The sequence below is a fragment of the Lissotriton helveticus genome, chromosome 11, assembly GCF_964261635.1.
Source record: "Lissotriton helveticus chromosome 11, aLisHel1.1, whole genome shotgun sequence".
Classification (NCBI taxonomy): Eukaryota; Metazoa; Chordata; class Amphibia; order Caudata; family Salamandridae; genus Lissotriton; species Lissotriton helveticus.
In genome coordinates this window covers 195,472,428-195,486,921 of record NC_136072.1, presented here as the reverse complement: position 1 = coordinate 195,486,921, position 14,494 = coordinate 195,472,428, and the positions used below count along the sequence as shown (strand labels likewise).

Here is a 14,494-nt window from a genome sequence, read left to right as displayed (position 1 = left end):
CTTGTCCTGTTGACCTTCAATGAGTGGGATTGGCTGGCATCTCTGAACTGCCTGGATGCCCAGTTCTATAAAAAAAAAAAAACGTCCCTGCCCATAGATGTTACTTTTGGATCACCTTGGGTTCCCATCACTATCAGTTTGCATTTCTCCTGTTTAGGTTGACAGCTGCATCACAGGCTCTTTTTATTTAATTTTTATTTTTTATTGGTATGCAAAGCAAATATTCCATTGCAATGGTAAAGAGACACAGCAACATAAACCCCCTCCACCATAGCCTCTTGATCACCACAATGGGAAACTTCCCTAATTTGTGGTACACCTGGTATAATGATGTGTAACATGCCAATGTTGCCTATGTCACACAGGAGGTGGAAATGTCTCTTGGTTAAACAGAATATGATGGATAGAATCCTGCATGTCTCCTTTCAGGTAAACCCTACAGGCTGACCTTCCCCCTCCAACCTCTACAGGAAGCAACCCCACACTTTGTTGAACTGTAACATTCTATCATTCATTTTGTAATTCAACTTTTCAAATCTCGCTATGCCATACATATCTTCTAGCCATTGTTTTTGTTTCTGGATTGTTTAAGTCTTCTAGAAACATAGGATCCCCTCCTTCGTTATCGCTAACATCGTTAGCAAACACTGTCTCAAAGCAGAAAATAATTGGGAGTGTAGAGGTATCGTGCAATAGTGCTGTTCGTTGAGTAAAGTACAGCATCTCATTGAGATCCCTCTGGAAGACACCTCCACCTGTTTCCAATTAACTTTCACTTTGTCAAATGCTCATGAAAAGTATAAAAGTGTACAATATCTCCCTCCCGCAGCACCAGCATAGAGAGTGAGGGTGGCATTTGCTGTTGTGCAGTCTCAGAGGGGACCAGTACCATCGGTTTGGAATCTTGAAATAACTATATTTCAGTTTTTTTTAAAGTTTGGTATAAAAAGAACTTAGCTGTTGTCATAATTGTATGGTCCAAGTATTTTGCCATTGGTCCGTATGAGGCAGGCATATTGATGGCGCAAACAGCATGCAATGATCTATCTTAGGCGAGTCTGAGAAAGTGATAGTTGTGACTGGACCCTGTGACCTCTCTGGCATTCAAGAGGTGGGTCAAAGGTGATGCCCAGTAACTTTGGAATCCTGGTATCAGGAAACCGCAGCATATCCTCTTGTTCGGCCTTTTCCTGGGGCCCTTGAAATGCTACATGGTCTCTCCGGCTCCTGTCCTTCCAAGACAATTGTCTTCTGGCATTGTTTCTAGATCTCGGGACTCCCCTTAGGTTTATTGTCCCAGCTTGTTTCTAAGTTTGTGACTCCCTGTTCCAGTTTGCCGAGGTTGGATTGCAATATGTTAATTTCACTGCAGACGGATTGTACATCCCCTGATGTGGCAGTGACTGCTTCAATAACCATGCCAATATTGTTTTCAGAATTCTGCAAGCCTCTTCATCAGCGTGGCTAAGTCAGAATCCGAAACCCAACCCGCCTCTGGTATTGCAATTGCGCCAGATGTAGCCTCCACCATACCTCTACCCTCCACCGCCTCCAAGAACGTGTTTTAGGGCACGCGTCTGTTCTGTTTGCGAGATAGGGGTGCTCCAGGGTATGGTGGGCTTCCTGCCAGCTCGGGAGTATTGCGGGAACTCAGACCCACCAGGACCATCCTCATTTGCTGTGACTCCCTGTCCTTTCACCAACCAGGAGATCTCCCACTAGTGACAGCCTTGATAGAGTTAACAGACAAGCAGCGGAGCAGAGTCCCTGGTTGCCCTGAGGGAGAGAAGTTTCACTGGGGAATCATCAGCCTTTGGGTGCAGATAAAGCACAACCTATTTATTTATTTATTTATTTATTTATGTTAGAGGTTTAGAGCTGGACCCTTGGGTATCAGAACGCTTTACATGACAGAGCTAGTTATGGTAAGAAACAAATTACAGCATCATGGAGTAACAAAACATCAGAGCGCTTTACATGACTGAGATGGTTATGGTAAAACAAAATTACGACATCATGGAATAACAGCAGGTAAGAACAGAGCGAAAATGGCTTGAGATAATAAACATCAAGTAAACTAATAAACCAATAAACCAGAGAGGCACTACAAGGGTTTGTTAAAAGTTTCCGGACAGTCCTGCCAAGTCAGGTTAAACTGCCCTCATTTCCCCTGCAGCAATCCTCTCAAAAGTGTCCAATAAAAATGTAAATACCAGTCACTTAAATGGTGCCTGGATACTCCACATATATAAGAGAAGGGCCCGTTCTGCCGCCCTCAGTTTCACTGGTAGAGGGCAGCGGAGAAGAACAAAGTGGAAAAAGGACGCAAAAGTCTCAAAGAAGGTAGGTAGAACTTATCAAAGATGACATCCCCAGTCCTCTCTCTATGGCCACAGAACTGGAGTGGCAGTGAAACCGGAGGTCAACGGTGCCCCATTTCCCAGCCCCCCCCCCCCGTATTGGATTTGGGGCTGTATTGGATTTGCACCAAATGAAGACCTTAGTGGATTGTGGTTATTTGGGATATGATTTCAATGTTGCTGACGCCAACACAGATCTTGGTTCTAAAATGCTTACCCCTGTAGGGTCTGTTGGCCTCATTCATCGTGTTGTTGCCCCCTAGCAGATGGTGGATTAGAGCCCTTCGCTTGTGCCTGGAAAAGCAGTGGTTCTAATTCTAGTGGAGTCTGTCATCTTTGGTCCAGATCTCTGAATCAGTCCATCCTCATCGACACTGGTTGATGTCTTGGATCTATTAATGGATCGTCCCTTCAGTCCTTCTCATGTGGAGGCTATCTAGACATGGACACAACCTAGTTCGGCTGGATTGCTCATCTAGGCAACATCGTGATGCTGGACCTTTGGTTCTCATCTATGTAGCACCGCCATATAAATGTGCTCGAGTGCCATGAAGTCTTCCTCACTTCCAACTCGGGGAGCTCTATTCAAGTTCTGTCCAATGACACTGCCACCATCCATTGTACCGTAAGACTTGACAGGGTTAGGTCGTAGATCCTCTATTAGGTGGTGATTCGACTGTGGTGGTGGTGGGCCCATCAATGGAGTTTTTTCCTGGTGCTGGCACACTTTGCAGGCTCCTTCAGTGTGAGAGTGAGATGCCCAGAATTGCCTCTCCTCAGGGGATCACGAGTGGAAACCTCCCCTCTAAGTGATGTACATGATCTTTTCTTGATTGGGAAGTCCATACCTGGCACCTTTCACCACAGTTCAGAGCAGGAAGTGTCCTTTTTTTGTGCCATGCACTTCCCTGTAAATGGTTCCCTAGGGCGTTGCCTTCACGTTCAGCTGATCTTGCAGCCTGCTTCGTGCATTTTTACTGATTCCACATCTGTTGAGTGTGTTGAAGACCTGGGAAGATCAAGCACAATTGACCCTGGTCGCTCCGGACAGAGCAAGGACGTTTCAGTATGCCAATGGATTGACCCTGCTTTCAACCCCTCTTCCTCTCCAGCACAAGTTGAGCTTGCTGTTGCAGCAGCATGGTAAGGTCCTCAATCTCAATCCCAAGAAAGCTGCAGCTGCGAATGAGCGGAGATGGCTAGAATCCTTTTGCTTTCCATCTGAAGTTGGGGATGTCGTTCAGGCTGGCATGAAAATGCCTCAAAATCCATTTATGTGGGCTGCTGAAACAAGTTTGTTCAGTGACATGAGTAAGTAGGACTGAACCCATTTCAGTCACAACTTAGTTTTCCTCAGACTTACATTATCTTTGACCCAGCAGGTCCCTGCAGTTCCTACTGTAAAAGGTTATTTGTCTGCCCGATCTGACTTTATATGACTCCCTGACCAGTCTTCTCTGTTTGAGTGGCCTCTAGTAGTGCATTTTCTAAAAGGTTTACATTTTAAAATGTCCCTCAGTGAGATTTTAATCTTGTGTTGACTTTCCCGATGGCATCCCCCTACGAGCCGATGCACAGTTGCCTGGTTTTCTCTTCTTACTCCGAAGACTGTCGCCTTGGTGCTGGCAATTTCAGCTTCCGGGTTAATAGGATTGCCATTACTCTTTGATATTTCTTCCCCTGTCATCCCACTAAGGAGGAGGAGTGGTTGCTTAGACTAGACTCCCCGGTATCTAGTATCCTATTACGCTGACTGCACTCGACAGGACAAAGTGGGTGATGAGCTGTTTCTAGGCTTTTTGGACTCAAGATGACTCGGGCAGTGGCCAGCTGGTCCATTTTTGCATAGGGCTCAATTCCAGAGAAAATCAAATAATCATGAGCAGTGTCTGAGAATGTTTTGATTCAGTGAGGTGGTGGGTTAAGGGCACGAGATAGAGCACGATATGCATGTAAGCCTATAAACAAGATTCTCTATATATTCTTGCACATAATCCCTTTGTGACAGTAAAGTTATTTCCGGTTATACGGATTACTATGATTTATAGCCTAGAGTTGTTACACCTGGATATGTGGGAAACTATCCCTCCTTGCCACCACACCTCGAAACAAGAGTCATGTAAACCCTTCCAACATTCACCATAAGGTATTCTTTACTGCCCTATGACTTCTTTCAACTGTAAGCAACTTACATTTCAAATAGTTTCAAAACAAATGTCTCCGTCAATTTTTATGTAGCTTCCAAGGGACTTTTCATTTTAAGTTCTTGCAAATCTTTAATGAGCAGAGGAATTTTTACAGTTATAACTGCAATAATACTGTTGTATACATTGCAGATTTGATTTCACTCACAAGAGGCAGACTGGTGGGTCTGGTCAATATGGCAAAGTAATTGGGGTGCTTGAGCCTTTGGACTTGGAGCATTCAACAAAGGTGGAGTTTGATGACCGAACCGTTGGAACTAATATACCAAGGCAGTTTGTACCGGCTGTTGAAAAGGTAATAGGCTATATACTTGTTTGGAAGTGTCGATACTTGTAATTTAACATTTTAGACACTTAACATGATTCGGCATTATCTCAGCAAGCCAGAACGTGGCAAAATTAAAATGTTTCATTAAAAAATGAAAATAAATGTATGCATCTGCTACTATAGATGTTCATAGCTTTGGCAGACCACAATATAACATGTTAGCTTTTGTAAATTAAATGTCATAGATGTATAGTTTTTGAAGTGTTTTGAGTTTCTTGCATGTCAGCAGTTCTTCTTTGTTTCTTCACTTTACCAAATCTTGCAATCCTCCATTCAAACACAATGGAAAAACGGGCAATTTCATGTTACTTAGATACACCTGGCATGATCTGCTGTTCATCCCTTTTTTCCATAGATGAGAGAATTGTGCCTTGAAGCACTCCTATATTTTTTCTCTTTTGTGAGGGTTTCTTTTTGAATTACAACAAGTGTTTTTTCAAAGTATGTTTTGTGGTCTGGCCCATATTAATTTGGACTGCTTCATATACAGTTGCTTGTTGGCCTTCAGCTATTGCTCTTAGCCAATTTTCAAGCTATTTTCACATGGTCTGGTCCTGATCTCTTCATTTGAAGATTTGTAGGCATTATTTGCCCTGTCATTTCAAGCAAAGACTTGGCTACCGCTTTACCAACAAGACTTTATCTCCTACTTTAGTGCCACGAAGATCCTATTGGACATAGGCAAGGCACGGAATCAAGCAAGGAAATAAATGGCTGTACGTGCGGTTGACATTTGCTTTTCCCCTAATTTCGTGGTCTCTAGCTCATCATGAGAGAAGTCTGTGAAATGCATAGTGCTAGTAAAAAATTGACCATGGGCTAGGTGTTATAGCTTCATTGAGCTCGGCACCATATATTTCCAGCACAACTATTGAATTCTCATTTGTCCTGTAAGCTTACTGTGTGGACGGCTGATCCAGATTGCATTTTGAGTTTGCCAACCAGTTCTTGACATTTAAATAAATGGCCCGGTAGTGATCGAGCCTTTTATCAATTGCTAGTCCCTCTCATTCTTGGTTGTACTTGTGAAAAGTTTGCCATTTTGCTGATTTCGATACTTGCATGGAAAAAATGGTTCCCCTGTGCTAACTGAGATAGTTCTAGTCTCTAACCTTAGGAATTACCACTCCAGTACCTCCATAGATGAGCTCCTTTTAGAAGGCTCATGCTTCTTCTGTCGAGGTCTATATTGGACTTACTTTTGAGGTCCGTGGTCAAAAGGACGTTACCCACCCTGCACACCCTTAAGAAATCCATCAAACATGATCACCTACGAACTGAAGGGGTACGCACACTCTCCTCCATGCACTTGATCGTGCCACACCCGTCTTCTCTATCTCAACTATTTTAGGGGTTCCTAAGACTAAAACTAGTAACAGTCTGTCTTCTGTAACAACCATCTTCCTTTACACTTCGCAAGAAGAATGTAATTCATAATATCATGTAGTTCCTATACACCCTAGTATACTATCAACCAATCCCCCCTCCCCTACTGTTTTTTGTTTCTGTCTATGGTTAGTTTTGTTAAGTTGTACTGCTATATGCTGTCCACTCCAGGCATAGCCTTTCTTATTAAGATGTTCAGGAAATAAAATAAGTGCAAATAAATATTTTGGGAACATTGTGCACAGTGACTGTGAAACCAAGCCTAGTAGGACATATGTACATTTGCAGTTTTAAAGCTTTAGGCACTTTACGTCCCTCACATTGTCTGGCTTGTGGATTCTTAAAGAGGTCATGAGACAAACTACGAAAAACTGGGATGCTTTATTTAACACAATTTACTCTATATTTTTCTTAATTGTGTTATTTTAAGCGATTCACTTAAAAACTCCAATTAAAGTACCTAAAGGAAATCTGGACTGATGTGATTATTTGTTGAATTCACTGACTTCCAGAATTTCTGAAGACATCGTGGCCCACTTAGGCATTTTGCATTTTAAATTCAGAATTGAGCACCTTTCATCTCTCCATTGGAGTAGCACCCAAGCTACCAGATGAAATAGGCCTTACAAGTTGAGGCAGCTCCTGTTAAAGGATGTATTATACATGTTAGATGACCTTTCTATCATCATAAAACATATGTTTTCTGTGTTTGCCAGTAACGAATTGCTAGATGTTTTCACTTTGAACTGTACAAATATACTTTAAAAACCTGATCTGCCCTTTTTTACTTTGTAAGTATGGTAACCTTAGCTCGAGAACATGCGCTCATATGTTGCTCTCTGAATTGCACAATACTATGTAACGCTGCCTTCATGGATTAATCATGAATTGATTTCGGAATGAAAGAATTTGATTGTACTTTTTGTTAATATTTTGAAGGCCTACAATGTGTTTGCTTTCTCAAATATTTATTTTCCTTCCTGTAACAATTTTAATAGGGTTTCCGTGAAGCCTGTGAAAAGGGCCCTCTCACGGGGCACAAGATTTCAGGAGTCTGTTTTGTCTTGGAAGATGGTGCTCACCACATGGTTGATTCCAATGAAATTTCTTTCATCCGAGCAGGGGAGGGTGCACTTAAACAAGGTAGAAAATCTCTTTAATGTTTGATTATTCTACATGTTTTTGAAGATGAGTGGAAGAGAATTGCTGCTTAGAAACTGCACATATTTGAAAACTAGTCTCCAAAAATGCAAATTATGGCTCCCATTAGGATGGCGGATGGATCGCCCCCACCAGGCCGGCGGTAGCCACCGCTGGCCTGGCGGGGGGCGATCTGACCGCCATCCGTGCCGGAATGACCCCCCGCCATATTAGCATGGCTGGGGGGTCGCGGCGGACAGAAAGACCGACCGGGGCGGAAAAGGGTTTATATGGTGACGGTGTCTATCAGACATATTTGGACAGGCATTTACGGCCCCCCAAAGTAGACTCCGCATGTCGCCACGGAAAGGCATGCGGAGTGCCCCCAAGGACTCCGCGGGGGTGGGGGGGGGAGGGGGGTTAGGGGTGCACATGGTTTCGAAGGACAACGTGGTAGACACCGTGGCACGTTGTGCTTTGAAATGCACAGCATGTACTTTTAACATTGCGGTGGGTGGTGCACCGCCCACCGCAATGTTAAAAATACAAGATGCGCCCGCCACTGTGGCGGGCGCATCCTAATTCCCCCCACGGGACACCCGCCCTTATGGCGGGCGGCCGATTTCCATGATGGGATGCCGGGCGGGCAAAGTCCGCCCACCATCCTAATGGGGGCCCAAGTGTAGAAATTTCGAAGGTGAAAAAAGATTCTTCTGAAGTGAGTCCCCTATTTTGATTAACTATTTGAAATCTCTCTCTCTCTAATTTGATTGAACTTGTATTTGGAGATGATAACTAAATATGTGAACAGTTATAAACAGTTTGCATGGCAGAGTCTACAATTGGATTAGGTACCAGGCGTATGTATTTTTCTAGACCATTATCAGTGAAAATGTGTCCTTGATATTTGTGAGCAAAGAATTTAGTCAAATTTATTTTATTTGCGCAATTAGTTAAAATCAATGCAAAAAGGGAGAATTATAATAAACAAAAGGTGGGAGGAAACATTACTTAAATCTGTACACACCCATGAAATCAAAATTAGCGAAGATGAAATCTAAACATCATATTTTAAAATGCTTCATAACATTTTGTTCAGATTAAGTCCGTTTGTGCTGTGCATCCTTTTTACCCTCTTTAGCGTTAACTAAAAATGTATCCACTCAACTAATCCGAATTAACCATGAAAGCAACATGGTTTTAAAATACTGAAAAAAAGGTGTCCAAATAATGTGCATTTGTGCTGTACATGTTCAGAATATTATGGAGAGGAATATTACCAGACTGTTGTTCAGGGCTATATTTGTCTGGTTCAGTGCCTCCAAACAGCCTGTTTATATGTCTGCACAATCAGGTTATTAAACAGTCTGCACAAGAACTGCCTGTTTTCTCTAAAAAGCACTGGATTAAAACATACAACATGTATAAGGGTTTCGTTTTCCTTTTTACATAATCTGCAGTTTGCGGCTGCTGGTTCCCTTTTGCCACACATCCAGGGTTAAAAATGCAATTGATGGATGGAATGCTGAACAATTTCGAACACACCCCCCAGTCAAAGATCTGTCCCTAAATCCATATTTTTTTTGATCACCACACACTTACAGTTTGAACCCAGCCATATGCACATCAGTCTTGACCCTGCTCCCCTTGAGAACAGTTCAACCGAACTGCCAAGATCTTCCCTGGACCAGAAACAAGCACCTTAGGACCGGTTGCAGGGTATCACCCTTCATCAGCCAGGATAGCTTGAATCCAGTGGCATGGTGAGCATGGGATCCATGTCCGTCCCTAGCCTCGAAGTACGGGATGTACTATTCCAATGGGGAGCAGGGTCGAGACTGATTTGCATATGGCTAGGTCCTAACTTTGGTAGCGTGGCGTGGCGTGGTGAGATGAGCAAAACAAATGGATTTATGCCCAGATCTTTGACTGGGGTTGTGAGTGAAATTATTCAGCATTCCATCCTTCAGATGTTCTTTTTGCAAAAATCCAAGGTTGGCAAGCCTCCAAACCGGTACAATATAAACCTATACTTGATATATGCTTCTAGTAATTTATGCTCCTATAGGCTTGCTGGCCTGTCTAGTTATAAGTGTTTATCACCTTCCAGGCATGACTTTGACGTGCTAGTGCCGTTTTATACTGCAGTCTACTAAGCTGGAGAGCACTTTTTACAATTTATTTCTTAAACACTACATAGGCTGTTTGATGGTTCCAAAACTCCCTTCCCTGTAATGTGTCATGGTCCTTTTTCAGAAATTGATGGTGTGGTGATGTGCTATGGCTCCTTGTGATTTCTTGTCAGATTAAGTTATCTAAGGTAACTGGCTTTGAAGCTGTTAATTTATGGCACACAATAATTACTTCATGCTGCCTGGCTAGAACTTGGTTTAGCAGGCCATATTCTATACACACCTCCGCAGCTGATGATGATCTTGGCAGATGAAAAATCAGAATCTATATTTTAGCTATATTGTTATTCAGGAGACTTTGCATCCTCTCCCAGCAGAATTTCCGACCTATAGGTTGTTATAAGCTGTAGCTTCTCCTTCATAACCTGGAGCATTGGATCTAAACTGGACCCCCATAGGTGTTCTGAGACAATTGAGGATACAAATTGAAGTGCTTGCGCATTATTTATGATTGGTTCTTTCTGGTGAGCCTTATTTTTGTATTTTATGAATGTGCTATATTGGTATTCTGCCCCCATAATTTATTACATAGAGGTTGTAGGGTCTTACGAAGTTTTGAAAGCATTACTGAATTTGGAGATAATTTTAAAAAAAATTTGGGTTCAGGCAGATATTGTCTTTCGGATAGAAGAGATAATCTGCATGATGTAAAATGTTAATGTTGGTATATTGCTAATGTTATTTCAATTCTTGTGTTTGCATTTACGCAGCTATGGAAAAGGCTGAAATTTGCATACTGGAACCAATTATGTCAGTGGAGGTTGTATCGCCAAACGAATTTCAAGGAGCAGTGATTGCTGGAATTAACCGTCGACATGGTGTAATCACTGGACAAGATGGAGCTGAGGGTTATGTCACCATTTATGCAGATGTACGTATAGTTTATTACTTACACTTTTATTAATTCCACAGCTTGTTTTTCTTTCTTCAGTCTAATCCAGCACATATATTGTGAGACTTTACTTTGGACACCTATAGCGATTCTGGAAGTATCGTTATTTTATGATTTCTTCTTGCTTTGTTTTGAGGTTGAATTTTAAGTTTGCAAAGGTTTTGCAATATATTGTTCTGAGTTATAACTTCACTATTGGAATTCCTCCACTGCATGCTAAAGTCTTAACACTTGTGTTGTGTTCTTTACTTGTCTAGTTCTTCTATCCCAAGCAGTATTTTGATTGTGTTTTGTTTTGTGCATACATCATCATCTTGACAAAACTATTCTCCATGTTCCAGCCTTCTTGTAATTGAGCTAAAGAAGGCTTACACACAATAAAGGACTTTCATTCGCCCAATCGGTGATTGTAATTCGAGTTCTTGGGCTTGAGTAGAAATTTTGCCTAAGAAACCTAGTTTCGTTACTAGAATGAGCAAATGCCAAATTGATGACTTAAGGATGAACTGCATTACTGAGCTCCTATCCAGCTTTACAAGCAGAACCATTTCAAATGATAACCTACTGTGATTTGGGCGGATAGGTATTTGATTCAGAGAAACAAAATGAGACCAGAATATTGCATTTCAGTATATTTTCCTATTATTCCAGGGTCTGATACAGTACCAATGATGAACTGATCGTGTGCACTGTTCATGTCATAAATATAGATCAGTTACCCTTTGCTTTTCAGAAATGTTTCATCTGAAAGGAAAATGTGGTGGCTGCATTTCAACTGCAGTTTCGGTTTTAGAGTCAAGAACCACAATATAGTTTTATACAAAACTCCCACCAAGGGCAGAATTTCACCGCAACCTTTAACAGAAAGTACTTAAACCAATGAAAAATGAATGAAAATGTGTGTCATTTCTGCATTGTAACTTGGAACTACTGCTACATTTTTCGAAGGACTGCCAGATTATCCTATTTGTTCTGGAAGTCACATGCCTCTACTAACATCACTGTTGTGAACCCCACTTTTCAGGAAGGGCAAACATGATTAGATCGCTTAAACACCAAGAGTATTGATACAGGTCGTCTTAAGGAAAAATGAGTACCGGCAGATGTATTTCACCACTGTGTAGTTATGGTTCAGCCACACTTCCTAGTAAAAAGACATGTTGGTTTGTTAAGCTTTTGACCCCGATGGACGGATTTGCACAAAACGTACCAATCTGCTAGCTCAGCCAGCTAAGTTTGGCATGGCAAGTTTCATGACGATCTGTCCACAGGAAAAATGTGTAAAGGGTGGGGAGTGAAAGGGGGAACTGTTCCCATTTTAATTTCTGAAATAGATTTTGCTGAGTAATAAAGCAAAAAGGGTGATTAGATTTACGCCAAACTTGGTATGAAAGTATATCTTTACTTAACATATATGCAGGGAGAGTTGAAAATTGGATAACCGTCATGAAAGCAGAGAAAGTCACTAAAAAGGACACCGCTAAAAAAGTAAGCTATGTTTCTGGCTCAAACTCATCTGACCACTGAAATTTACCAGTTATGGTCAGCAATACACACAACAGATTCCACAATTGGAAATATATATATATAGAGAGAGATATAGATAGTTGATGGTGTAAAACTAGATGGGGCTACAGATAGAGATATGTTATGTTATGATAGTAGTTTGTAAAGTGCCTGGTTGCTCCAAACGGAGTGTCTATATATATATAGATAGATGGAGATGGGCAGAGGCCCACACTGGCCCAATATATATTTTGGATTCATTGTTTGGTTGTGACTACAGATATCTTTGTCCTGGTTTTCAGAAATGCTTGTTTTTGTTGAGAATTAAGTCATTTTTTAAATATAAAGCATACTGTAGGGAAGGTAAAATGGCAGAGTTGGTTTACCAAGATGTGTATAAAGAAAGACAATAAAGTGCAAGTAGGACAGTAAATGTTTGCTGACAGGTCTCCACATTTACAATGATTATAAACATTCACTAGGAGGATTCATTAGTAGATGCTTACATCAAGGATGAGCTTGGCAGGTGGGCTGATTGAGGCCATGGAAGCAGCACTGTCATTGAGAAAGCGTTTTTACCAGCACTGAAAGAATGAAAGAAGACATGGTGTACTGCCTATCCATTTAACATTTTTTGTGTAACTATCCCACAGGCGAAATCAGCACTTCCTAATATCTGTAAAATGTGATCTTTAAAACCACTGCCAGCCATTCAGTAAGAAGCCTTACCCTTATATGCTATTCATGTATACCACTCAGTCCCCAAACACACTCACACACACACCCTTACTTCAAATTCAAAAAAGACTTTATTTGATTGCTTTTTGAGACAATCATAAAAGTACATATACTAAAAAGACAATTCATACATGAGATATAATAAAGATGTCATATACAGTGCCTATTTACAATAAAATTTCACAATGCAAGCAATCTTACTAAATTCCATGATTAATATGTGATAAATTTCCTGTGGCTATATACTTTTTTTTAAAAAAACATTCCTACTCTCCAAACCCAGTGTATATCGTCTAGAAGCTGTAACACCAGAAAAGCTGGACGACATTGTCTCAGCCCAAGCGCTTTTAATATTGGGACAATTCAGACTTTCCTTAAGTTACTATAAAATTTACAAAAAAGGGTCACATGAATTGTGGATTGTTCTGTGTGATTATCACATGGGCACAGGCTTATTTCTCGGGACCAATCATTAACAACCGGGAAACTCACAAGCCTGTGAAAGATACTGCATCTAAAACACGTTAGTAAAAACCTATCATAGCCACCAGGTACAAATAACAGATAAGACTGAATACTAAAAGAAGTTAAAACCAATTGATTGTGCATAACAGTGGGCTTTAAGCTTTCTCCTGCTAATTGTATGGACTCCAGGTGAAGAAGACCCTCTTTCTTTAGCTCCTTTCTATTAATAGATTGCATGTACTTTGGGTTAGTGTAATATTCCAAATGTCCGATATCGGACCTAAAATTTCTGATGAACCTCAGCCATGGGATCACTAAGGCTTTTTCACATTGTAGGCTGTCCGCTAGAATATCCCGATTTAATTTAGTCTTGAGTTTTATCCATAACCAATGCCAAAGGAGAATAGACTCCATCTTTATCAAATATGCAATATAAGGAAGCCCCAACTCAGAGTGGCAGACATACACAGATAGACTAATAAGGGGCTGCTAATATCTATCTCAGAAAGCTGTTTTCCACAGTTTGTAGGGGTTGAGTGTCCGCAAATCCCCATACACCTGCCCCATACATAGCTGCTGAGATGCATTTAGCTTTGTAAATGTGTATTAATTCTGATGGAGGTCTTTTCCCAAGTTTCCTCGCGAAATTAGCGAGGGCCGTTGTGGATCTTAAATAAGCAAGTTTCTTTGTCGCAATGGCCCGTGTCCATGTCTCATTGCGGTCAAAAAGTATGCCCAAGTAAGCAAAGCTATTTGTATGCTCTATTCTTTGGCCTTCCAGAAACATGTCCCTACATGTGTGGCTCCCTAACCCGCACCTCATTATATATGTTTTTGTGATATTTACTTTAAGGTCCAGGTGACCCATATATTTGGTAAAACTATTTAAGACCCGCTGTAAACCCACTTGAGTGCGAGACATTAAGACCGCATCATCAGCGTAGAGGAGAGCAGGAATAGGACGTGCCGCTATTTCTGGAAAATCTTTATTATCCTTAATTAGTGCCTTGTACAGGCCATTTATGTAGAGGTTAAAAGGAAAAGGAGCCAGGACGCACCCTTGCCTGACTACTCTTCTAATAGGGAAAGGGGCGGTGCGATCACCTGCTACTCCGAAGCCACTTGTCCCTTAGCTTCGCAATATAGGCGTTTAAGGAAACTAATGATTTGCGTGCCCACCCCTATCTGTTCAAGAATGACACACAACTCACTATGTCTCAGTAAGATCTACAAACGCTAGAAACAGTCTACTTGTCTTCACCCGTGTATACTTCCCAACTAAA

At 41.3% G+C, this 14,494-nt stretch overlaps 1 protein-coding gene across 1 annotated transcript in view; it reads left to right on the top strand.

Annotated features, from left to right (window-relative positions):
• Positions 1-14,494, top strand: part of GFM1 (G elongation factor mitochondrial 1) — a 176,600-nt gene that overhangs the window by 154,591 nt on the left and 7,515 nt on the right. Inside the window, exons 14-16 of the mRNA XM_078667074.1 lie at positions 4,697-4,859; positions 7,277-7,421; positions 10,321-10,481. Coding sequence (XP_078523200.1) covers positions 4,697-4,859; positions 7,277-7,421; positions 10,321-10,481 — 469 coding nt within the window. The remainder of the gene's footprint in view (positions 1-4,696; positions 4,860-7,276; positions 7,422-10,320; positions 10,482-14,494) is intronic.